Below are 24,584 nucleotides of genomic sequence, written 5' to 3'. Positions count from 1 at the left end.
GGTGGAAGCAGTAAAATTTATTGAAGAAAAACAGCCTGTGAATGAACATACAAAGAAAATATCTGTGGACTTAAAACATTCAAAGAAAAGAAATTTGAAATATTTTTCTCAGCAAAGTCCATGGCCCTGTTTCACATGATGGATCTTCTGCATTCTTGACATAGATCTGGACACGGGGGTGGAACAAGAAGACTACATCCATGCAGCAGAGACAGTTTTGTTAATGATCATGCCAAAAGGGGGTGGCTCTTGCTAAGGAACTATTTTTCATCATTACCAAAGACAAAAGTCAGTTGCACTTTCTACTACAAGTGGTCAAAACTCATCAAAAGTTATATCCTTACAACAAAAAGGAAACACTGTTAACAACCAACATCTGTCTTCTTCATTCTACATCTAATAATTGTGCAATATGCAATACACTACTTAATTTGTGACTACTAGCTATACTGATTAACTTAAACCATATTTTCACAGTATTAATCTACATTCCCACAGTATTGTCCTCATTGTTACTATTATTTTATTAGGCCTATAGTATTGATAAAAATTGTGACAATATTTATATTATTAGCATCACTACTTTTGATATTACAACAGATAATTAATTAAATTAAATGTGAAATTAAAGAAAAATAATATCATTATTATGATGCAAATAAAGTAGTAGCCATTTATTTAAATTATACTGAATAATTTTATCTGCATTAATTAAATTGTTTTTAGTAAATGAACTTCAACACTAAATATTATCAGTTTTAAATAACAGTATCAATATTGTAACTTTTAGGCCATTGAGCTACCTTTGAATATTATTTTAAAAGGTTCATACTCACCCAGTTGTGTATTTACATGGAAAGGAAAAAAATTTTAAATATTTATATTATTAGCATCACTACTTTTGATATTACAACAGATAATTAATTAAATTAAATGTGAAATTAAAGAAAAATAATATCATTATTATGATGCAAATAAAGTAGTAGCCATTTATTTATATTATACTGAATAATTTTATCTGCATTAATTAAATTGTTTTTAGTAAATGAACTTCAACACTAAATATTATCAGTTTTAAATAACAGTATCAATATTGTAACTTTTAGGCCATTGAGCTACCTTTAAATATTATTTTAAAAGGTTCATACTCACCCAGTAGTGTATTTACATGGAAAGGAAAATTTTTTTTTTTGGGGGGGGGGGGGGGGTAAGACCTAGAAAAAAAAAATCACCATATAAGCTCTACCCTACTGTACACCCATCCCTAAAGTTTCATTTTCCTAATGTAACCCCTTTACAAGATTGTCAAAAGTAGCTAAAGTAGAATTTTACCAATGTAATTTAAGGTAAAACTTTAGTCAAGCTACTCTTGGCTATCTTGCAAAAACGTAAGGCTAGGAAAATAAAACTTCCAGTAATGAATCTAGGGCCAAAAACATACTTTAAGAAGGTACTGTGTTAACCCTCTTCTGATTTTTAAGTCAGCATTTGGCTAGAGAACTAACTAGAGAGAAGGAAATATGTTAAAAAAATAATGTTTACTCAACTGCCCCCCAGACCCAAGTTTGCCCCCCCCCCCCAACTGGAATTCAGTTTCTGGAAAAAATCTTATCGAAACTAAGATAAGCCTACATAATTCAAGCATACAGAGAAACAAGTTAGTTTTCTTTAGTATATATGGAATGAAAAGTACTTTATTATTAAGCAAACTTTCACAACATAAAAACTGCCAAACTTGTTGCCTTCAGTCAGCTAGCCTATATTGTATACAAAAAAAAAGTAGGTACATAAATGAAATATTAAAACGTTGCCTAAAGCAGCGAACCAAACTGGCTGTCAAATAAAATGAGTATAATGAATAAAATAAATTAAAATAAATAAAGTACACAAACAATAGTACATAAGTAAAATGTGAGTAAAAGTAAGTAATATAAGTAAAATGAATAAAAATGAGGGCATAAGTAAAAACACAAGTACATTATAAAAACCATACAGCAATGAATCCAACTGGCCTGTCAAATAAATGAAACAAAAAAAAAAACAAACTAACACATTAACAATAGAAATGGCACATTAACATGATGCATTACAAATTTCATTTCTTTATGGCTTCAACAAACACTGGCACAAAGCTCTTTCAGTAATGCTCAGTTCTTGAACACATAGGATTTAGAACTGGGATTTTTTTGTACTTGTGATTGGGTAAATATGGCTTTGGTGGGCAGTAACAGGCTGGGAGTATACATAAAAAGCAAGGGTTACAATACAGATTATTTCTGAAGTTGGTACAAAGAGTAACACATTGGGCTACTGAAGTAGGGAGGCAGAATTCCTTGGGAATGAGAATGTAAAGTACTTTGTCTTGACCATAAATAATTCTCTTTTCTGGATAATTTCTAGTCTATTGGACTAATCCACTTTAAGACCAAAATAAGTCTTTATGCCTTTAATTTAAGACCAATTTACCTTTTTGGTAATATATGGATCATTTATCAGTTTTCATAGCCATTTTCACTTGATTTGGGAAAATTGGCTCCAACTTTCCAACCCCCCCCCTAAGATCTTGAAAAAATTATGCCAATTCACTTATGTCATAATATGAAGAATAACAATAGTTAAAACATTTTGCATGCAGCCTTGCTATACTTTAACCCCTCCCTTTCCCCCTAGTGTGCAAATATATAGCCTAAGTTATGTAATTTTATTGCATTCTGTCACCCATAACTTGTTTTCTAGTTTTGTTACATCACAGTTGATTCAATTTAAAGGTAAACAGGTTGAACCAACTGAGGTACATTGGGAGAATAAATTGGGAATTTATAATTTGGGCTGTATATTTGCACATCAGGGGGGGGGGGTAAATTACAATGGGGATGCATGCAAAATGCATTAACTATGATTATTCTGCATATTGTGAAGTAAGAATTATTTCCTTAAGATAGGGAATATATAATTTGGGCTATATATTTGCATATTAGAGGAGGGGAGGAGATAAATTGTAACAAGGCTTCATGCAAAATGTTTTAACTACAGTTATCTGGCATATTATTAAGTAATAATTGTTTTCTTTACATGTTTCCTTCTCTCCACTAAGTTCTCTAGGCAAATGTCTCTCAGTCTTAGAAATATGCCTACTTGTCAGGTCTATCCCTATTGGGCTTTGACCTTATCTATATATATATATATATATATATATATATATATATATATATATATATATATATATATATATATATATATATATATATATATATGTATATATATATGTATGTATGTATATATATATTTAGCAAACCTTATTTTTCAGTTTCCTTTTCTCTGGTTTTGGTTTTGAAGCTGAAACCAATAGAGGATGAAAATTTGTTAGGAGTGAAGAGACATCTGTAGAAGAGAAAAGCTGTATATTTCTTAAGCTGAGATTGCCAGTTGCATCAGGAAGAACAGAGAGAGGTGCCAGGTAATGCCAAGAAAAAAGAGAAAAGTAAACACTAAGAAAACTGAAGGGGATTTGAAGACAGTGAAGATTCAAGAAATCAAGAAAAAGGGGAAAAAATTAAGAGACTGGACCTCAGGCAAGACTCAGAACTTAGAAAGGTGTCATCTGTCAAATATGGTGAAAGTTCTGATGAACTTGGAAACTCCATGCTGGAAACAATGCAGAACAAAAAGACGACTTGTCAATTAGCATTTTTGATTTGCCTGGTTAAGCTTTGATCCAAGACCAGTTTGTGTTATGTTATAGGATAAGTAACCAAAGAAGTATTAGAAGAGATTGCCACACAGGATATGAAAAAAACTCAATAGAGGATGAAAATTTGTCTGGAGTGAAGAGACATCTGTAGAAGAGAAAAGCTGTATAGTTCTTAAGCTGAGATTACCGGTTGCATCAGGAAGAACAGAGAGAGATGCCAGGCAATGTCAAGAAAAAAGAGAAAAGTAAACACTAAGAAAACTGAAGGGGATTTGAAGACAGTGAAGATTCAAGAAATCAAGAAAAAGGGGAAAAAATTAAGAGACTGCATCTCAGACAAGACTCAGAACTTAGAAATGTGTCATCTGTCAACTATGGTGAAAGTTCTGATGAACTTGGAAACTCTATGTTGGAAACAATGCAGAACAAAAAGAAGACTTGTCAATTAGTATTTTTGATTTTGTCCTGGTCAAGCTTTGATCCAAGACCAATTTGTGTTATGTTGTAGGATAAGTAGAGATTTAGTAGAGATTGCCACACAGGACATGAAAAAACTCAATAGAGGATGAAAATTTGTCTGGAGTGAAGAAACATCAGTAGAAGAGAAAAGCTGTATAGTTCTTAAGCTGATATTGCCAGTCGCATCAGGAAGAACAGAGAGAGGTGCCAAGCAATTTTTTTTCAGGAAGATTTGAGTGAATTTTTGCATAGTTCCACCAAAATAGTCTTTCAGTAATGTCTTAAGAAATATATAACTGGGCATTGCTATAGTTTTATGACGTTTTTGAATATTGCTTACTTTATGTGTTTATATTTGAAAGTTCAGTAAAAAAGTAAGAAAATATGCACCTACCCTTGAGATAACATTATGTCCCAGTTTACCCCATCATTATGTCCCAGTTATGGAGAGTATCATGATAACTGGGACAAAATGACTGAATCTAAACTTTTGCCAGTTAAAAAAAAAGTAACAGCACTAAAAATCAGTAAATATTTTAGAGAAACTAGGATGTTTAGGCTATCAGTTGGTCTTTGAAGCATTTAGATAGCTTCATTAAGACTTGCAGCAATACCCAAAAGAAGATTTATTGTTCCAGTTATGGCCATCTATCCAGTTTCTGATATTATTCTATTATAAAGAATGAGAGATTCAGATATCCCATTTTCTTCATTCTTATCAAACATCCTAAATCCATTTCAAAGACAGACTCCCCTTCTTTGTATGGTCTCAATTCCAGGGGGCAAGTGCAGGGGTTTTGCTCACTTCAGGACATTAATAATATACACAGGATATACAGTAAGCTTGATGAATGATATATAATAACATATTTTTTAATGTATTTGTTGATACTATTTTATTATAGGGAATGGGAACTACAAAAACATATCTACCTCGATGTTTCTTTGATGTTGAAATTGGAGGTGTGCCAGTTGGAAGGGTTACTTTTGAATTGTTTGCTGATAAGTGTCCATTGACAACTGAAAACTTCAGGGCTTTATGTACAGGAGAAGCTGGTATTGGAAAGGTAATCAATCTCTATGTCAATATTATCTATTGTACTGGTATTCATCCCTCAAATTTATATTTTGAATCTTTTTTTGACTACTACTACTAACAACTCACTGGAGTGCCAAGATGCTTGAGGCTAATACAGCTGCACATGCCCCTCCTTCATCCCATTCTATCAAATCCTTCCCTTAACTGTAATTATAACTAGAGCCTAATTATTAATGAATAATTTCGATCATCTTAAACTGACTCTGGGAAAAGGCTCTTGGCTAGACGAAAACAAATTGTTGTGGGGTGGTAATATTGGGTTTTGCCCCCCTAAAAATATCCATTAATTTAGCTTTAGCAGACAACAACATGATGGTCCTTTGAGGATATTAAAATTACAGGAGAGCTTCTAAGTCTTAAATCTAAGCCTCTCTCCATTTATAAACTGCTTTTATAAGTTTTAGCTTGTACTTTACTTATTTTGTTTTTATAAGTTTTTCATAGAGATTTCCGATATCTCCAAGTGTTAGATATGGTAAGGATGGTTTTATTTGTATTATATAAGGCTTAACTGTGATGCAAAATGTCAAAAGCCTAAAGTTTTTTGACCAAATTTGTTAAAAAAGAAGTTGATGATCAAAAAGCTTGAAAATAAATTTGCTTTTGGTATTCCTCTTTTTTAGAACCTATATCCCATACCTCCTTGAGATGGGGTTCCCAAACTTAGTTGGTCTAATATCTTTTTCAAGAAAAATCATTATTCAGTGCCCCCTGGATGTTAAAATTATTTTAATTCTAATTGTAATGAAACAAATATTTGCAAAGAAAGGTGCAAATTACAAACACTGATGTCTGAAATGACCAGACTATTTTAGGACTCAGAATAGAAAGGTAATACAAAAAAAAAAAAAAATCGAAGATAAATAGACAAAGAAATCGAAATCATCTTATTGGAAAAGGATGAACTTGTTGGCCTGCTACTAATTTAGTAATCCTTGGCTCTATATTTGTTAGCAGCACCCTTAAATTACTATAATGAAGTAATTACAATACTCTACTTAAAGTCATCACAACCTTCATAATCACTCTGATGCCTAGTTTGGAAATTACTGCCATTGATTCAACACCGAACAAGTTTCATTGTCTCTCTATTTTACTGCGCTTGATACTGTCATAATTTCAAAAATATTTTATTGTTTTTATAATTTTTAGCTTTTAAACTAGTTTTTTCATTTCTTCCCCATAAAAACAGAGGGGAAGGGTGAGGCGGAGGAATCTTCGCCTATGATTGTGCTTCTACCATATTGTTTCTCAAATGGTTTCTACCAAGATCATCCTCCTACTATATCCTGCAGCATGCTGTTGTCCTTTCCAAATATAAAACAACTGGAATATGCTAGTAACCCTCTTCTCCTTCCAGCCTCCCCACAAATAAGCTTTTGGCTGCAAGCTCCTCTGGCACTTGGGTGTGGGAATCACCCTTCTCAACATACACAACCTTATTCCTAAGCAATGAGCTTGCATTCATATAATTATGACTGGACAAATTTACCATCCTATGAATAACACATTTGGTACATTTCTTATGTGCCATAAACATGTTCTTTCATTTTGATTTAAGCTTCTTATGTTTTTTTTTAGAGTACTGGTAAGCCATTGCATTACAAAAATGTCATCTTTCATCGAGTGGTTAAGGAGTTTATGATTCAAGGAGGTGATTTCTCAGCTGGTAATGGAACTGGAGGTGAATCCATTTATGGTGGAACATTTGAAGGTAATGTAACAACTGCAAGTTAAAAATGAATATCTCCTTTTCCAGCAAGCAATTCTAATTAGAGAACTCAGGAATTTTGGAACATTGAAATAGCTTTCTTGAACATAAGAACTCAATAAAGCAAACCTGAGAATAAAAAGCTGAAAAAAACTACCTCAATCCTCAAATACTGTATTATGTTAAATTTGTTCCATTCAGTCATTGGTATGTGTTCTCATCAGGGCTGTATCCAGGATTTTTTTTTTCGGGGGGGGGGTCACTACAAAAAAGTTTAAAAATGGAATAAAAGTTTTTTGTTTCGTTTTTATTTGTCGAACAGACATTTTTTTTGGGGGGGGGAGGGTTCAATCCTCCTAAACTTTCCTTTAGATATGGGCTTGTTCAACATTGCTGATTTTTGAAAGGCTCTTCTCCAAAATAATTTTTTTTTTAAGTGTTGAACAAATAAACGTTCAAATGGTCGTCATCAGCAGAAACACTGAAGTATTAGATAATTTCTTAGACCACACTGCTTTTCCATTTACGAAAAATTAAGCAAAGAAAAAACGGATTTTAATTTCGACTAAGCAGTGAACAAAAATAAAATATAAAACTACACTTCAACTAAAAAAAAAAAAAAAAAAAAAAAAAAAATACTCTCTGGGATCCTTTCTCAACAGAAAAAAATTTACAACCAACAATTTTAGACTTTTTTAAGACACCACAAAAAAAAAAACTGCGACAACTAAAACAAAACGAAAAAAATATATATGTATATATATTTTTTCCGTGTTGCTAAATTTTGTTTTCTAGTATGTCTCTACTTGGTTTAGAGAAATCTGTTTTTCCTCCCTGTACATATTAGTCCATATCTCGTAAAGTGTAGTAGATAGAAAATTTCTTACCGCGCCTTTGGTTTTATCATGTTGAGGTCAGGGTAGGTCCATTCTTAACTCAGAATTAATTGTTTCGTGTGGAACTGTAGATTCTAGATTTTTGGTGGAATAGAGCCGATCTGTAGCATTATGAATTCAGGATGAAACTATTAACGCCTAAAGCTGGCTATTGTTAATGTAGCTTCCAACAAGTGGCACTAATTTCAAAGGTGTTATGTGACTTTGTTTGGAAGAATCAGATTTAAAGTTGCTCTCTCTAACTATATAAATTCTATTGATTGTTCTAACCCTTTTTCTTCTATTTCATTTGGTTTTAGAGATAATAAATCCAAAACGCGTCGTGTCCTCTATTTTGACTCACGGAAACTTTTGGAAATCGCAGCTTTTGATAGAATTTTCTTGCCGCCTCTGCATCCGGACACCTAAAAATTCCTATCACCACCAACAGTAAAAAGCAAAACAACTGAACATATTCGCCCGTTTTCAGCTTCATTCGGGAGCAATATTTAATAGTTGAAACCAACTAAAACATTTTTAACTTTTTTGTCATGCAGTTTACTGTGCTGAACGTATTCAAATTTGCATTTATTCTAAACAGCTAAAGAAGAGAAAATCAAAATGTGAAGATAGTGGCAATTATCGTCGCTGAGTGACACAGAACAGAAATATTGAGCATACAAATTTAACCAATGCAAACTGCATACCACCTTTAAATTACCATCACAGAGATGTTAACATAGGAGCAACATTTGCTTGTCATGACAAGTCCCATAAGTTATTGAGTTTAAAAAATCTACTTTTATTCGATAACTTATGAATTTTTCTGGTAATTTTCCGGCACCAACATAATAGCCATTTAAATTATGAATTAACTTTTTTCTTCTAAACAATAGCTATGAAAAAGAATATCCTATCTAACTTGACTTGCTTGACTTATGGGTTTTGGTGGGACGACGTAGACAAGAATGAAACCAGGTCCCTCCAGGCTGACCGGTCGCTTGCCGTGCTCGTGGCCTCTTCGACTGGGATGTGGGTTTAGGGAAGAAGTTTGTTGGCTTTGTCTTTTCATTTAGCTGGGGGTGTCCTCAAGGACATTTCCGTCTGTTATCGCATCAGTTGTTTTTTGTTTTTGTTTTTTTTTTTCTGTGGGCCAAGAGGTGTTTTGATTGATAATCCAAATTTTCGCTCTGGATTTTGAAAAAAATGTAAATTTTCAATCCAAATTGAATTTCTTCTCAATTGCTCGTTTTATAATTCTAACTGACTTCTTCCCCTCCCCCCCACACACACAAAATATTAGACCTTAGGATTTTGGGGCCTATCAAGGAGCATAACATCAAATATTGGAGACAAAAATAAGAAGAACAAACTAGCCGTATTAAAAATAAGAAACTAGCCGTAAAATCGAGATGGAAAAAAAGACCTCTCTCTTTTATAGCTGCACAAAATGTAAGCATAGTGTATTTTTCTTAAAATCTGAAAATCCAAAATCGATAATCCCATATAGAAATAGGATTGTTGCTTTAACAATCTAAACGAAAATCAAATTTCCGGATTGTGAATCGAAATAAAATCCCCGCTTAGATTGTGAATAGAAATCGAATTGTCAAGGAGGATGCATCTGGAGGATCAAGGTCTTAGGTTCAGAGATATACTTTATTCTCGACAGGCTGGAATTTTTCATTTTTCTCATAAAATGATATTTTTTTTTAAGACTATCACCCTTAGAAAAACAAATTAAAAGAAAAAAAAACAATGCTACTAATGAACAAACTTACGGATCACCTGGTAGTAGGGCATACTACCAGCCACTATCATTAAGGGTTTACGCTTATTTTTAATATCTGATGCCTTATACCTCAGAAAATGGAAAACTTGGATATCCGATTGGATTTACTTGGATAACTTTCAGATAAAAGTTAGATATTCGAAGAATTAACATGGGAAGATTTGGACTAAAAACTACTTGCGCGACTTGCAGTGTATAGTCTGGCGATTTCATTAAAAAATAAAACTGAATATATTTTGAAAACTGATTTAATTAATATGCAATTTTTAAGGATTAAACCTCGAATTTCTCGAAAACTCATAATTACTCTGCATTTTTTTAAAGACTGTTTTTGAGTCACAACCCAGTCTGCACAAACTAGGCTTAGACTAGATTGAGAAGGTTCAGTAGGCTAGTTGACATCTAAGTTGGTGTGTCTACTGGAAACAAAATTCTGCTTTCAACACTATTCTGCATTTAAAATGCCTAGAAGATAAGTATGCAAAAGTTTATGGTAGAATAAAAAGGAACAAATGCTAGATGGTGTTAGTGATTTTGCTTTTTGACTCTAGCACCAGTTTCTATTCTTAAATGTTTCTCTTACTCTTTGCCTCATACTCAGCTGCGAGTTTTTTTTTTATTTCGGGTTGACAAAGCAAAAACCGAAAATAATGCGATCCAAAACGTCTCAATATCCTGCAACTTTAACGTAGTGAATAAACCGACCAAGGACAACACTGCTTGATTGCAGAAAGTTGAAAAAATTTGCCATAAGATCTTCCAATTATATTTATCTTGATATCCCTATGATAGCACAGTGGATAGATGCTCTTCTTGGTAATACGGGGCCAGTGGTGGATCCAGGGGGCGAGGGGGAGCCCCCCTGACGTAGTGATGCATTTGTGGTTGGGACCGCTTGCTCTGGTTTGGGTTACGACGAAAGTTATTTTTTGTGATTGGTTTTAGTAGTTGAGTTTTTAACAAGTTTTAATTATTAAGACTTTCGTTTTGCAAACAAGTTTGAAACAAGGTTTCAGTTACTGTGTGCGGCCCCTGTTAGATTTTACTAATGACGCATACCGCCAAAAAGTATTTTATTAAATTTAGGTTTATCAAAGGAATCTGTCCGTATTACCACAAAAGCCAACTGGGAGGTGAAAATCTTAATTTCGTATGAACAAGGAGGGGAAATTTAAAATCCTAACTTCTTTTGGCTCTCGAAATGATATTTCAGGATTGTGCTGTCACAACGGGGTCGAAAAGCAAAATATTCACTTCTTTTTGCTGTTGAAAATTTGTTTTCGAGTCTTGCTATAGCACTTAGATGAATAAACTGATATCATTACTTTTTTTAACTGTCTGTTTTGGTTTTTATGACACTTGGCATTTCCAATTTAATTCTGTCGATCTGTCTATCGGTCCCAGTTTTGCTAGTTTAGGCACTTACAGATAAGCTTGGACAATTAAATTTGGCAAGCGTATCAGGGACCAGATTAAATTAGAAATAGTCGTTTCCCGATTCGACCGTCTAGGGGGAGCTGGGGGACGGTTAATTTGGAAAAATTAGGAAAAACGAGGTATTTTTAACTTAGGAACGGGTTATCGGATGTTAATGAAATTTGATATTTAGAAGGATATCGTGTCTCATAGCTCTTATTTTAAATCCCGACCGGATTCGGTAACATTGGGGGGAGTTGGAGGGGAAACCTAAAATCTTGGAAAATGATTAGTGTGGAGGGATCGGGATGAAACTGGGTGGGAAAAATAGCCACAAGTCTTAAATACGTGATTGACATAACCGGAACGGATCCGCTCTCTTTGGGGGAGTTGGGGTGGAGGGTTAATCCTGAGAAATTAGAAAAAAGAAGTATTTTTAACTTAGAAAGGAGTGGTCGGATCTTAATGAAATTTCATAATTTAGAAGGACCTCGTAACTCAGATTTCTTATTTTAAATCCCTACCGGATCCAGTGTCATTGGGGGGAGTTGGGTGGGGACCGGAAATCTTGGAAAAAGCTTAGAGTGGAGAGATGAGGGTGAAACTTGGTGAGAAGAATGAACACAAATCCAAGATACGGGACTGAAACAACCGGACTGGATCCGCTCTCTTAGGAGGGATTTGGGGAGGAGGGTAATTCGCAAAAATTAGAAAAAATGAGGGATTTGTAACTTACGAACGGGTTATAAGATCTTGATGAAATCTGATATTTACATTGATCTTGTGCTTTAGAGCTCTTATTTTAAATCCCGACCAGATCTGGTGACATTGGGGGAGTTGGAGGGGGAAACCGGAAATCTTCGAAAACGCGAAAATTGAGTTATCTTTTATCATACGAATGGGTGATCAGATCTTAATGAAACTTGATACATAGAAAGATCTTATGTCTCAGACGCTCTGTTTTCAATGCGAATCAGATCCGGGGACATTGGGGGTTGGAGGGGGGAAAGAGAAATCTTGGAAAACGCTTAGAGTGGAGGGATTGGGATGGAACTTGATGGGAAGAATAAGTACAAGTTCTAGATACGTGATTGACATAATTTGAACGGATTTGCTCTCTTTTGGGGAGCTGGGGGGAGGGTGTTAATTCGGAAAAATTAGAAAAATTGAGGTTTTTTAATTTAAGAACGGGTGACCGGATCTTAATGAAATTTGATATTTAGAAGAAATCCATGTCTCAGATCTCTTATTTTAAATTCTGACCAGATCTGGTGACATTGGTGGCAGATGGAGGGGGGAACCGGAAATCTTGGAAAACGCTTAGAGTGGAGAGACCGGGATGAAACTTGGTGGGTAAAATAAGCAAATGTTGTAGATACGTTATTGACATAACGGGACTGGACCCGCTCTTTTTGGGGGATTAAGGGGGGTCCTGTGTTTTGGCGAGTTTGGTGCTTCTGGATGTGCTAGGACGATGAAAATTGGTAGGCGTGTCAGGGACCTGCACTAATTAACTTGATAAAGTCTTTTTCCCCGATTCGACCATCCGGGGGGCTGAAGGGAGAGGAAAGATTAGAAAAAATGAGGTATTTTTAATTTACGAGTGGGTGATCGGATCTTAATGAATTTTGATATTTATAATGACCTCGTGTCTCAGACCTCTTATTTTAAACCCCGACCGGCATTAAACCTTTGATTTCCCTTTTAAATCAATCTATTGATTCCTAGAATTTTGGTAGAGCTCATGCCATATGAAATCTTGGCTCTTCCGACCTCGTCAAAAGTGCCATATGAGCTCTTAGCTCTTTATGGGTTTGCGTTTTTGCAAAGAAGGTTTTTTTTTACAACATTGTTGTTTTTTGGGGATTTGTATAATAGAAAGTAATTGTATGAGAAGTGCAAAAATTCTTAATTTAAGTTTTGGATTTTGGTGGGCAAATGGTGGCCACTTTACTACCTATTTTCACCGAATTAAAGCTCTGCATTATATGACGTATCACCTCCTCTGTTCATCCTAAAACATTAAAATAAAGGTCAAACTCTTCAGAACTTTAATAAAGGTTCGTATAAGTATATACTTAAAGCTAAGTATATGAGTCGAAATACTCCTTCAAATGTCGGAGTAATCATTTACAAAGAATAGATTTTCGAAAAATTGTTTATAATAGAAGGCAAATGATCACGTGTCAATTTTTTATGGCACTTGGTATTCACCAATTGACATATAGCAATCGCAAATTCTGTCGGTCTGTCTGTCTGTCTGTCGGTCCCGGTTTTGCTACTTTAGGCACTTCCAGGTAAGCTAGGACGGTGAAATTTGGCAAGCATATCAGGGACCGGACCAGATTAAATTAGAAACAGTTGTTTTCTCGATTTGACCATCTGGGGGGGGGGGAGTGGGGGGCCGGTTAATTCGGAAAAAAATAGAAAAAATGAAGTATTTTTAACTTATAAGCGGGTGATGGGATCTTAATGAAATTTGATGTTTGGAATAATATTGTATCTCAGAGCTCTTATTTTAAATCCCGATCCGCTCTCTTTGGGGTAGTTGGGGGGGGGTTATTTCTGAAAAATTAGAAACAATGAGGTATTTTTAACTTACGAGAGGGTGATCGGATCTCAATGAAATTTGATATTTAGAAGGATATCGTGTCTCAGAGCTCTTATTTTAAATCCCGACTCGATCTGGTGACATTGGGGGGGGGGAGTTGGGAGGGGGAAACCTAAAACTTGGAAAACACTTAGAGTGGAGGGATCGGGATGAAACTTGGTGGGAAAAATAAGCACAAGTCCTAGATACATGATTGACATAACCGGAACGGATCCGCTCTCTTTGGGGTAGTTGGGGGAGGGGTTAATTCTGAAAAATTAGAAAAAATGAGGTATTTTTATTTTACGAACGGGTGATCGGATCTCAATGAAATTTGATATTTAGAAGGATGTCGTGTCTCAAAGCTCTTATTTTAAATCCTGACCGGATCTGGTGACATTGGGGGAAGTTTGGGGTGGGGGAACCTAAAATCATGGAAAACGCTTAGATTAGAGGTATCGGGATGAAACTTGGCGGGAAAAATAAGCAGAAGTCTTACATACGTGATTTACATAATTGGAACGGATCCGCTCTATTGGGGGGGGGGGGGTTAATTCTGAAAAATAAGAAAAAATTACGTATTTTTAACTTACGAAGGAGTGATCGGATCTTCATGAAACTTTATATTAGAAGGACCTCGTAACTCAGATCTCTTATTTTAAATCTCAACCGGATCAGAGGTAATTGGGGGGGGGGCAGTTGGGGGAATCGGACATCTTAGAAAATACTTAAAGCGGTGAGATCAGGATGAAACTGGATGGGAAGAATAGAAACCTGTCTAAGATACGTGACTGACATAACCGGACCGGATGTGCTCTCTTTGGCGGAATTGGGGGGGGGGGGGTAATTTTGAAATTGAGGTATTTGTAACTTACGAAAGGGTGATCAAATCTTAATGAAATTTGATATTTAGAAGGAACTTGTGCTTTAAAGTTCTAATTTCAAATTCCGACCAGATCCTGTGACATTGGGGGGATTTGGAGGGGGAAACCGGAATTCTTGGAAAACGTGAAAATTGGGGTATTTTTATCTTACGAATAGATGATCGGATCTTAATGAAATTTGATTTTTAGAAGGAATTCATGTCTCAGAGCTCTTATTTCAAATCCCGACCAGATCTTTTGACATTGGGGGGAGTTGGTGGGGGAAATCTTGGAAAAACACTTGGAGTGGAGGAATCGGGATGAAGCTTGGTGGATAGAATAAACAAATGTCCTTGATACGTGATTGACAGAATCGTACTAGGTTCGCTCTCTTTGGAGGAGTTTGGGGGAGGGGTTCAGTGATTTGGCGATTTTGGTGCTTCTGGACGTGCTAGGACGATGAAAATTGATAGGCGTGTCAGGGAGCTGCACAATTTGACTTGATAAAGTCTTTTTCCCAGATTCGACCATCTGGGGGGCTAAAGGGAGAAGAAAAATTAGAAAAAATTAGGTATTTATAACTTGCGAGTGGGTGATCGGATCTTAATGAATTTTGATATTTAGAAGGACATCGTGACTCAGAGCTCTTATTTTAAATCCTGACCGGCATAAAGCCTCTTATTTTCCTTTCTAAATCAATCTATTGATTCATAGAATTTTGTTAGAGCTCATACCATATGATCTCTTGGCTCTTAGCTCTTCATGCCTCGTCACAAGTGCCATATGAGCTCTTAGCTCTTGTTTTTATCTAGCTGGTATAGATGGGTCTCTGAATTGTCAGTTAGAATCAATGGAATGGCATCGACTTTTTTTTCGAATATTTACTAATAAAATGCTGATAAAAAGTGAAAATTCACACAGCTTGAGTTAACCACGGAAACGGAGGAATGCAACTACAATATTACTTCCGAATTTCTCACCTTCTCAGTACCAACAAGTCACAAATTATAGTTATGTTTTTGTATATGAGTTGCATATATTTGTCCATAAAATTGTCTAAACTTCTATATATACCGCTGAGGATTATTTTGATACATGCCATCGAATCATATTTCCACGACTATTTGTCTATAAATCAAAATTTTTACAGGACAATTCTCTTACTTAATGCTAAATCTGAGTCAAATTTCAATTATTTATTTGTGTGCTCAACAGGCATATTGAGATTTAAACTTTGAACTAAATATATGAAAATCTGAAGATAAAAAAATTGATCAGAAATTTACCACAGCTTGAAACCCTGGGAATTTAAATCACAGATCTATACCTATTGAATAAAAAAATAACAAAACATAATTATTCGTTTTTAAGGAGTATGTCGACTCGTATACTTAGTTTTAAGCCAACAACTACATGCATCTTTATTAGAGTTAATATTTTTCGGACGATTTTGGTCTTTATTCGAATATTTTAGGATGAATTGAAGAGGAAATACTAACGCACAGTTCTAAACTGACAGGACTAGCCATTATAAGCATTCACCAAAACATTGAGGCAGACATCGACCGTGTAATAAATAGATATGGCGGTTTTGGAAATACAGAAAGACTTTTCTTATAAAATTGTGAATCTGTAACTTCAGCAAAATATATAGAACTTCAAAAAGTGGAAAAATACGCTACGTTGTTATGAAAAGTAAAATTTTTATTAGTAAATTCTTGAGATTTCGTCAAAGTTGACGCTGTTTATTAAAACAGTATTTTTAAAAAGAAACAGTGATTAGTTAATGCTTTATTGCCTATACTTAAAACCCTCGTTTTAAATTTCTTCTATGTATTTCTATCTCTTCGTTCTGTTTTTCTTGTTACATCCCTAAAAGAACTAGTATTTAAAGTTTAGTATATATTTTACGAATATACATATTATATCTTTATCCTCATTTCCTACTCTTCATTACTATAATAGTTACCAAGCGATGCCATAAAGTTAAGCAACATGCTAAATGGTTTGACCTATACTAATTGTCACAAAGAGTGCATGACCCCAAAAGATGGTTTAAGACCAATCTTTTTTTGGCAATAAAAAGCTTAGCTCACTCGCTATAGCGGTCAGAAGTGCAAAGACAAAAAATTATGCAGAAAATATTAAATATCATTTTTTTTTTTATAAATGGTGGACAGCTTTTTCCTTTTATTTAGGGCGGGGTGGTTTTTATTACTTACTATTTTTTGTATCAATATTTTTGTACCATTTTAATTTCAACATATTTATTAGAACTTTAACCCTCACTAGATTGTACATTAAATACCTAGGCGCTTGTAATCGGGCCCAAGTATTGACCCCCCGCTGCGGTAAGGTTGGGTGACAAGCTTGATGCATATTCCATGTAAAAAAAAGATCCAAAAACTGAAACTTCGACTAATGGCTCTATGTGGCAGCAATGACTCTTGAAGATTTTTAGCCCTTTATTTTACCTTAATTGGCAACTATTTTTGAATGCCTGAAATAAAGATCCCGAAACTGAAACGTAGACTCGTTGCTCTATGCGCCAGCAATGGCTCTGGAAGATTTGTAGCCTTTTATTTTACATTAATTGGCAACTCTTTTTGAATGCCTGAATTGAAGATCCAGAAACTAAAACGTCGACTTGTTGCTTTATGCGGCAGCATTGGCTCTGGAAGATTATAGCCTTTTATTTTACCTTAATTGGCAACTCTTTTTGAATGCCTGAATTGAAGATCCAGAAACTAAAACGTCGACTTGTTGCTTTATGCGGCAGCATTGGCTCTGGAAGATTATAGCCTTTTATTTTACCTTAATTGGCAACTTTTTTTGAATGCCTGAATTGAAGATCCAGAAACTGAAACGTCGACTTGTTGCTCTATGCGGCAGCATTGGCTCTGGAAGATTTTAGCCTTTTATTTTACCTTAATTGGCAACTCTTTTTGAATGCCTGAATTGAAGATCCTGAAACTGAAACGTCGACTTGTTGCTTTATGCGGCAGCATTGGCTCTGGAAGATTATAGCCTTTTATTTTACCTTAATTGGCAACTCTTTTTGAATGCCTGAATTGAAGATCCTGAAACTGAAACGTCGACTTGTTGCTCTATGCGGCAGAATTGGCTCTGGAAGATTTTAGCCTTTTATTTTACCTTAATTGGCAACTATTTTTGAATGCCTGAGTTTAAGATCCAGAAACTAAAACTTCGACTTGTTGCTCCATGCGGCAGCAATGGCTCTGGAAGATTTCAGCCTTTTTATTTTACCTTATTTGACAACTCTTTTTGAATAGCCTGAATTGAAGATCCTGAAACGGAAACGTCGACTTGTTGCTCTATGCGGTAGCATTGGCTCTGGAAGATTTTTAGCCTTTTATTTTACCTTAATTGGCAACTCTTTTTGAATGCCTGAATTGAAGATCCAGAAACTGAAACGTCGACTTGTTGCTCTATGCGGCAGCATTGGCTCTGGAAGATTATAGCCTTTTATTTTACCTTAATTGGCAACTCTTTTTGAATGCCTGAATTGAAGATCCTGAAACTGAAACGCCGACTTGTTGCTTTATACGGCAGCATTGGCTCTGGAAGATTATAGCCTTTTATTTTACCTTAATTGGCAACTCTTTTTGAATGCCTGAATTGAAGATCCTGAAACTGAAACGTCGACTTGTTGCTCTATGCGGCAGCATTGGCTCTGGAAGATTTTAGCCTTTTATTTTACCTTAATTGGCAACTATTTTTTAATGCCTGAGTTTAAGATCCAGAAACTAAAACTTCGACTTGTTGCTCCATGCGGCAGCAATGGCTCTGGAAGATTTCAGCCTTTTTATTTTACCTTATTTGACAACTCTTTTTGAATAGCCTGAATTGAAGATCCTGAAACTGAAACGTCGACTTGTTGCTCTATGCGGCAGCATTGGCTCTGGAAGATTTTTAGCCTTTTATTTTACCTTAATTGGCATCTCTTTTTGAATGCCTGAATTGAAGATCCTGAAACTGAAACGTCAACTTGTTGCTCTATGCGGCAGCATTGGTACTGGAAGATTTTAGCCTTTTATTTTACCTTAATTGGCAACTATTTTTGAATGCCTGAGTTTAAGATCCAGAAACTAAAACTTCGACTTGTTGCTCCATGCGGCAGCAATGGCTCTGGAAGATTTCAGCCTTTTTATTTTACCTTATTTGACAACTCTTTTTGAATGCCTGAATTGAAGATCCTGAAACTGAAACGTTGACTTTGCTCTATGCGGCAGCATTGGCTCTGGAAGATTTTAGCCTTTTATTTTACCTTAATTGGCAACAATTTTTGAATGCCTGAGTTTAAGATCCAGAAACTAAAACTTCGAGTTGTTGCTCCATGCGGCAGCAATGGCTCTGGAAGATTTCAGCCTTTTTATTTTACCTTATTTGACAACTCTTTTTGAATGCCTGAATTGAAGATCCTGAAACTGAAACGTTGACTTGTTGCTCTATGCGGCAGCATTGGCTCTGGAAGATTTTAGCCTTTTATTTTACCTTAGTTGGCAACTATTTTTGAATGCCTGAGTTTAAGATCCAGAAACTAAAACTTCGACTTGTTGCTCCATGCGGCAGCAATGGCTCTGGAAGATTTCAGCCTTTTTATTTTACCTTATTTGACAACTCTTTTTGAATAGCCTGAATGAAGATCCTGAAACTGAAACGTCGACTTGTTGCTCTATGCGGCAGCATTGGCTCTGGAAGATTTTTAGCCTTTTATTTTACCTTAATTGGCATCTCTTTTTGAATGCCTGAATTGAAGATCCTGAAACTGAAACGTCAACTTGTTGCTCTATGCGGCAGCATTGGTACTGGAAGATTTTAGCCTTTTATTTTACCTTAATTGGCAACTATTTTTGAATGCCTGAGTTTAAGATCCAGAAACTAAAACTTCGACTTGTTGCTCCATGCGGCAGCAATGGCTCTTGAAGATTTCAGCCTTTTTATTTTACCTTATTTGACAACTCTTTTTGAATGCCTGAATTGAAGATCCTGAAACTGAAACGTTGACTTTGCTCTATGCGGCAGCATTGGCTCTGGAAGATTTTAGCCTTTTATTTTACCTTAATTGGCAACTATTTTTGAATGCCTGAGTTTAAGATCCAGAAACTAAAACTTCGACTTGTTGCTCCATGCGGCAGCAATGGCTGTGGAAGATTTCAGCCTTTTTATTTTACCTTATTTGACAACTCTTTTTGAATGCCTGAATTGAAGATCCAGAAACTGAAACTTCGACTCATGGTTCTATGCGGCAGTATTGGCTCTGGAAGATTTTAGCCTTTTATTTTACCTTAATTGGCAACTATTTTTGAATGCCTGAGTTTAAGATCCAGAAACTAAAACTTCGACTTGTTGCTCCATGCGGCAGCAATGGCTGTGGAAGATTTCAGCCTTTTTATTTTACCTTATTTGACAACTCTTTTTGAATGCCTGAATTGAAGATCCTGAAACTGAAACGTCGACTTGTTGCTCTGTGCGGCAGCATTGGCTCTGGAAGATTTTAGCCTTTTATTTTACCTTAATTGGCAACTATTTTTGAATGCCTGAGTTTAAGATCCAGAAACTAAAACTTCGACTTGTTGCTCCATGCGGCAGCAATGGCTCTGGAAGATTTCAGCCTTTTTATTTTACCTTATTTGACAACTCTTTTTGAATAGCCTACCTGAATTTAAGATCCAGAAACTGAAACTTCGACTCATGGTTCTATGCGGCAGCAATGACTCGGGAAGGTTTTTGGCCTTTTATTTTACCTTATTTGACAACTCTTTTTGAATGCCTGAATTGAAGATCCAGAAACTGAAATGTCGACTTGTTGCTCTATGCGGCAGCAATGGCTCTGGAAGATTTTAGCCTTTTATTTTACCTTAATTGGCAACTATTTTTTAATGCCTGAGTTTAAGATCCAGAAACTAAAACTTCGACTTGTTGCTCCATGCGGCAGCAATGGCTCTGGAAGATTTCAGCCTTTTTATTTTACCTTATTTGACAACTCTTTTTGAATAGCCTACCTGAATTTAAGATCCAGAAACTGAAACTTCGACTCATGGTTCTATGCGGCAGCAATGACTCGGGAAGGTTTTTGGCCTTTTTATTTTACCTTATTTGACAACTCTTTTTGAATGCCTGAATTGAAGATCCAGAAACTGAAACTTCGACTCATGGTTCTATGCGGCAGCATTGGCTCTGGAAGATTTTAGCCTTTTATTTTACCTTAATTGGCAACTATTTTTGAATGCCTGAGTTTAAGATCCAGAAACTAAAACTTCGACTTGTTGCTCCATGCGGCAGCAATGGCTCTGGAAGATTTCAGCCTTTTTATTTTACCTTATTTGACAACTCTTTTTGAATGCCTGAATTGAAGATCCAGAAACTGAAATGTCGACTTGTTGCTCTATGCGGCAGCAATGGCTCTGGAAGATTTTTAGCCTTTTATTTTACCTTAATTGGCAACTATTTTTGAAAACCTGAATTTAAGATCCAGAAACTGAAATGCCGACTCATTGCTCTATATTACAGCAATGGCTCTGGAAGATTTTTAGCCTTTTATTTTACCTTAATTGGCAACTATTTTTGAATGCCTGAATTTAAGATCCAGAAATTGAAACGTTGACTTATTGCTCTATGTGGCAGCAGTGGCTCTGGAGGATTTTAGTGTTTTATTTTACCTTAATTGGCAACTATTTTTGAAGGCCCGCTTTGATCTTTTTTTTAATCATCTACAAGCTTATCACACATACTTACCATGCGTAAAAAAAACGGTGAATTCTCTTTAGCTTTGTTTGGACCCTAAATTTTCTATTTGTAAACATTCAGAAAGGCTTCTTTATTGCAGAAGTTTGTTATAATTAATTCGCAAGTTTAGGAGAGTCTTGCCAAACTAAAAAGTTTGGAATTTTGTATGAGCTTTTGCAGTTGTAATTGTTTTTAGATATATGGATGAAAGCTAAGGAGATTTAGTTGGCACACACAACTAAAACTGAAACTTAAAAGTTAATTTTTAAGGTTATATAACTTTTCTGAGAAAATAGGCTGTGGTTCTTCAGATTTTTGTCCTAGCCCAAATGGTTTCAATTGAGAATTTCTTACGTTTTCCATTTTAGACGCCTGTTTTGCATTTGTTAAAGTACCCCTCTCAAAAAACAAATCTCACGTTCGTATGTGCATGTGCTTTTACCGGGCAAAATTCTTTTCATTCCTCACAATTTGTATAATTTTTCTTCATTTGTGATTGTAATCTAAAAAAAACGAGTAAGCTTCAGTTTCTTTTAGTTCTTTTTAGGAATTCTTCATGGTTTGGAGACAAAAAAAAGCCCAGCAAATTATTCTGCAGAAACCGCGTGTGCTAAGAAAAATTGGGCGTGTTTTATGAATTTGTCATTAAGAATTACGTTGCTGTATTTACTTGTACTACTTGAATTTAGTATATTTTATATATATATATATATATATATATATATATATATATATATATATATATATATATATATATATATATATATATATATATATATTATATGTATGTATATATATATATATATATATATATATATATATATTATATATACATTATATATATATTATATATATATATATTATATATATATATATATATATATATATATATATATATATATATATATATATATATATATATATATATATATATATATATATATATATATATAAAGTCCAAAATATTTACATTTAAAAAAAGCATTTTTTTTTGTATTAAAATTATGGAGACACAGTATGTGTTTGAATTAAATATCTGGAAATATTTAAATTCGAAAAAAGTTGGATTTGAAGTACAGTGTAACTTCTTTGTGAAAAAACCGTGTTCTTATTGTTATGGAAAAAGACCCTGTGGTGAAAAATAAAAAATTTATGCTATTAAAAGACCATTAATAAATGAAATAATAAGAAATCGTTAATTACTAGTTTATGCTAAGCTTTTTTTCACAAAACTTACCTGTTTCACTGGTTTTGTGTTTATAGATGAAAACCTGGAATTGATTCATGATCGACCATTTTTGTTGTCTATGGCAAATCGAGGGAAAAACACAAACGGGTCTCAATTTTTTATGTAAGTGTTTTTGTTTTGTTTTTCTTGGGTTTTCCATCTTGCTGACACTAAATGTTTTTAATCTCTTTGCTTTAACATCTTTTTTGTTTTTTGTAACTGTAAAATGAATTGATTTTCGCTTCGGTTGCTGGATTTCATATCGCCTAATGAGTAAAGAGTCTTCATGCATCGAATTGTGATTTTTGTTTCTGTCGGTAATATTTATTTTAAACAAATAAAACCCTCCTACTTATGCACAGGAGAAAATATGCTATTTGCTTGGTTTTTGAATTGTTATCCAAATGATAGTTTTTATAAAAATTCGAGGGAAGCTTGAAAAATTTCGGTTTCCATCATTTATAATAGTTTGAATCTCTTTTAGTTTTTTTTTCCTTTGATATCAGGCTATAACAGGAGTCGAATTCGCTTTCGTAGCCGAATTCCCTATCGCCCAATGAGTAAAACGTTTTCATGCAGGCAAATTTTTTTTTAGTTTTGTGTTTCAGGTTGAAGTTGGAAAAAAAGTTTTTCTATCGATAGAATTGTATTTAAGAAATAAAACCCTCCTGTTTATGCACAGAAAAAAGTGCTATTGACATATTTTTTTAGATACCTGTTCAAATGAATTATTTTTAATTAAAATTCTAGGAAAACGCGGGAAAATTACGCTTTCGGATAAATATAACTGTTCAAATGTTTTTCGTTTTGCATACTTTGGAGCATGAGTTTATAAAACATACTTTTAATATTAGATTTTCTTTAGATATATTTGTTTTATTCAGAAATTTTCTGCTTCAGATTTATCAGCAACTTTAAGCTTTTTCCTTTATATACAATTTTTGTTCTAAGATAATGAAGAGGTTTACAAAAAATATTTTACTTTATTTGCCTGGTATTATTTTTTTAAGCAATCATGGGGGATGATTCTGATAAAAAAAAAAAAAAAAAAAAAACGTTAGGTTTGACTCTGAAGCTGAAGTATTATTTTTAGTCCAACATTGATGCAACTAGACCACATTTTAGGTTTTCAAAAGATAGTTTTGTGTTTGAAACAGAACATGTTAGGTGATCTTTTTATCCTTTTTTTTTTACTTGTTCCATGCCAAAGGGGAGTCGGACTTTGACTCCTTGTTGTGTGGCCTTTTATTATAGGCCACATTTTATGTATCAAAAAGAAAGTTTTGTGTTTGAAACAGAACATACTATGCGACCTTTTTTTTCCTTTTTTTCACTTGTTCCATGCCAAAAAATAGTCCGACTTTGACTCCCTGTTGTGCGGCCTTTTATTTATAGGTCAAATTTTTTGTTTCAAAAAGAAAATTTTGTTTTTGGAACAGAGCATGTTATGTGATATTTTTTTTTCCTTCTTTTTCACTTATTCCATGCCAAAAAGGAGTCAGACTTTGACTCTCTGTTGTGCGGCCTTTTATTTATAGGCCACATTTTATTTATCAAAAAGAAAGTTTTGTGTTTGAAATAGAACATGTTATGCGACCTTTTTTATCCTTTTTTTTCACTTGTTCCCTTACCAAAAGGTAGTCAGACATTGACTCCCTGTTGTGCGGCCTTTTAATAGGTCACATTTTATGTTTCAAAAAAGTTTTGTTTTTGAAACGGAACATGTTATGTGATCTTCATTTATCCTTTTTTTTTCACTTGTTCCATGCCAAAAGGGAGTTAGACTTTGACTCCTTGTTGCGTGGTCTTTTATTATAGGCCACATTTTATGTATCAAAAAGAAAGGTTTGTGTTTGAAGCAGAACCTGTTGTGCGACCTTTTTTATCCCTTTTTTTTTACTTGTTCCCATACCAAAAGGTAGTCAGACATTGACTCCCTGTTGTGCGGCCTTTTAATAGGCCACATTTTATGTTTCAAAAAGAAAGTTTTGTTTTTGAAACGGAACATGTTATGTGATTTTTATTTATCCTTTTTTTTCACTTGTTCCATGCCAAAAGGGAGTCAGACTTCGACTCCTTGTTGTGTGGTCTTTTATTGTAGGCAACATTT

The 24,584-nt window shown here is 34.5% G+C and overlaps 1 protein-coding gene across 7 annotated transcripts in view; it reads left to right on the top strand.

The window, feature by feature from the left end:
• LOC136030947 (peptidyl-prolyl cis-trans isomerase G-like) overlaps positions 1–24,584 on the top strand; it is a 155,591-nt gene that overhangs the window by 84,928 nt on the left and 46,079 nt on the right. For all 7 annotated transcript variants that reach the window (XM_065710069.1, XM_065710068.1, XM_065710064.1 and 4 more), the window contains 3 exons: positions 5,056–5,217; positions 6,831–6,963; positions 22,510–22,597. In XM_065710069.1, the coding sequence (XP_065566141.1) occupies positions 5,059–5,217; positions 6,831–6,963; positions 22,510–22,597 (380 nt within the window). In that variant the 5' untranslated portion in view covers positions 5,056–5,058. The remainder of the gene's footprint in view (positions 1–5,055; positions 5,218–6,830; positions 6,964–22,509; positions 22,598–24,584) is intronic.

Source organism: Artemia franciscana, chromosome 9, assembly GCF_032884065.1.
Source record: "Artemia franciscana chromosome 9, ASM3288406v1, whole genome shotgun sequence".
In the NCBI taxonomy this organism is placed as follows: Eukaryota; Metazoa; Arthropoda; class Branchiopoda; order Anostraca; family Artemiidae; genus Artemia; species Artemia franciscana.
Note: the sequence above shows the minus strand (reverse complement) of the source record. Positions and strands in the feature narration are given on the sequence as shown.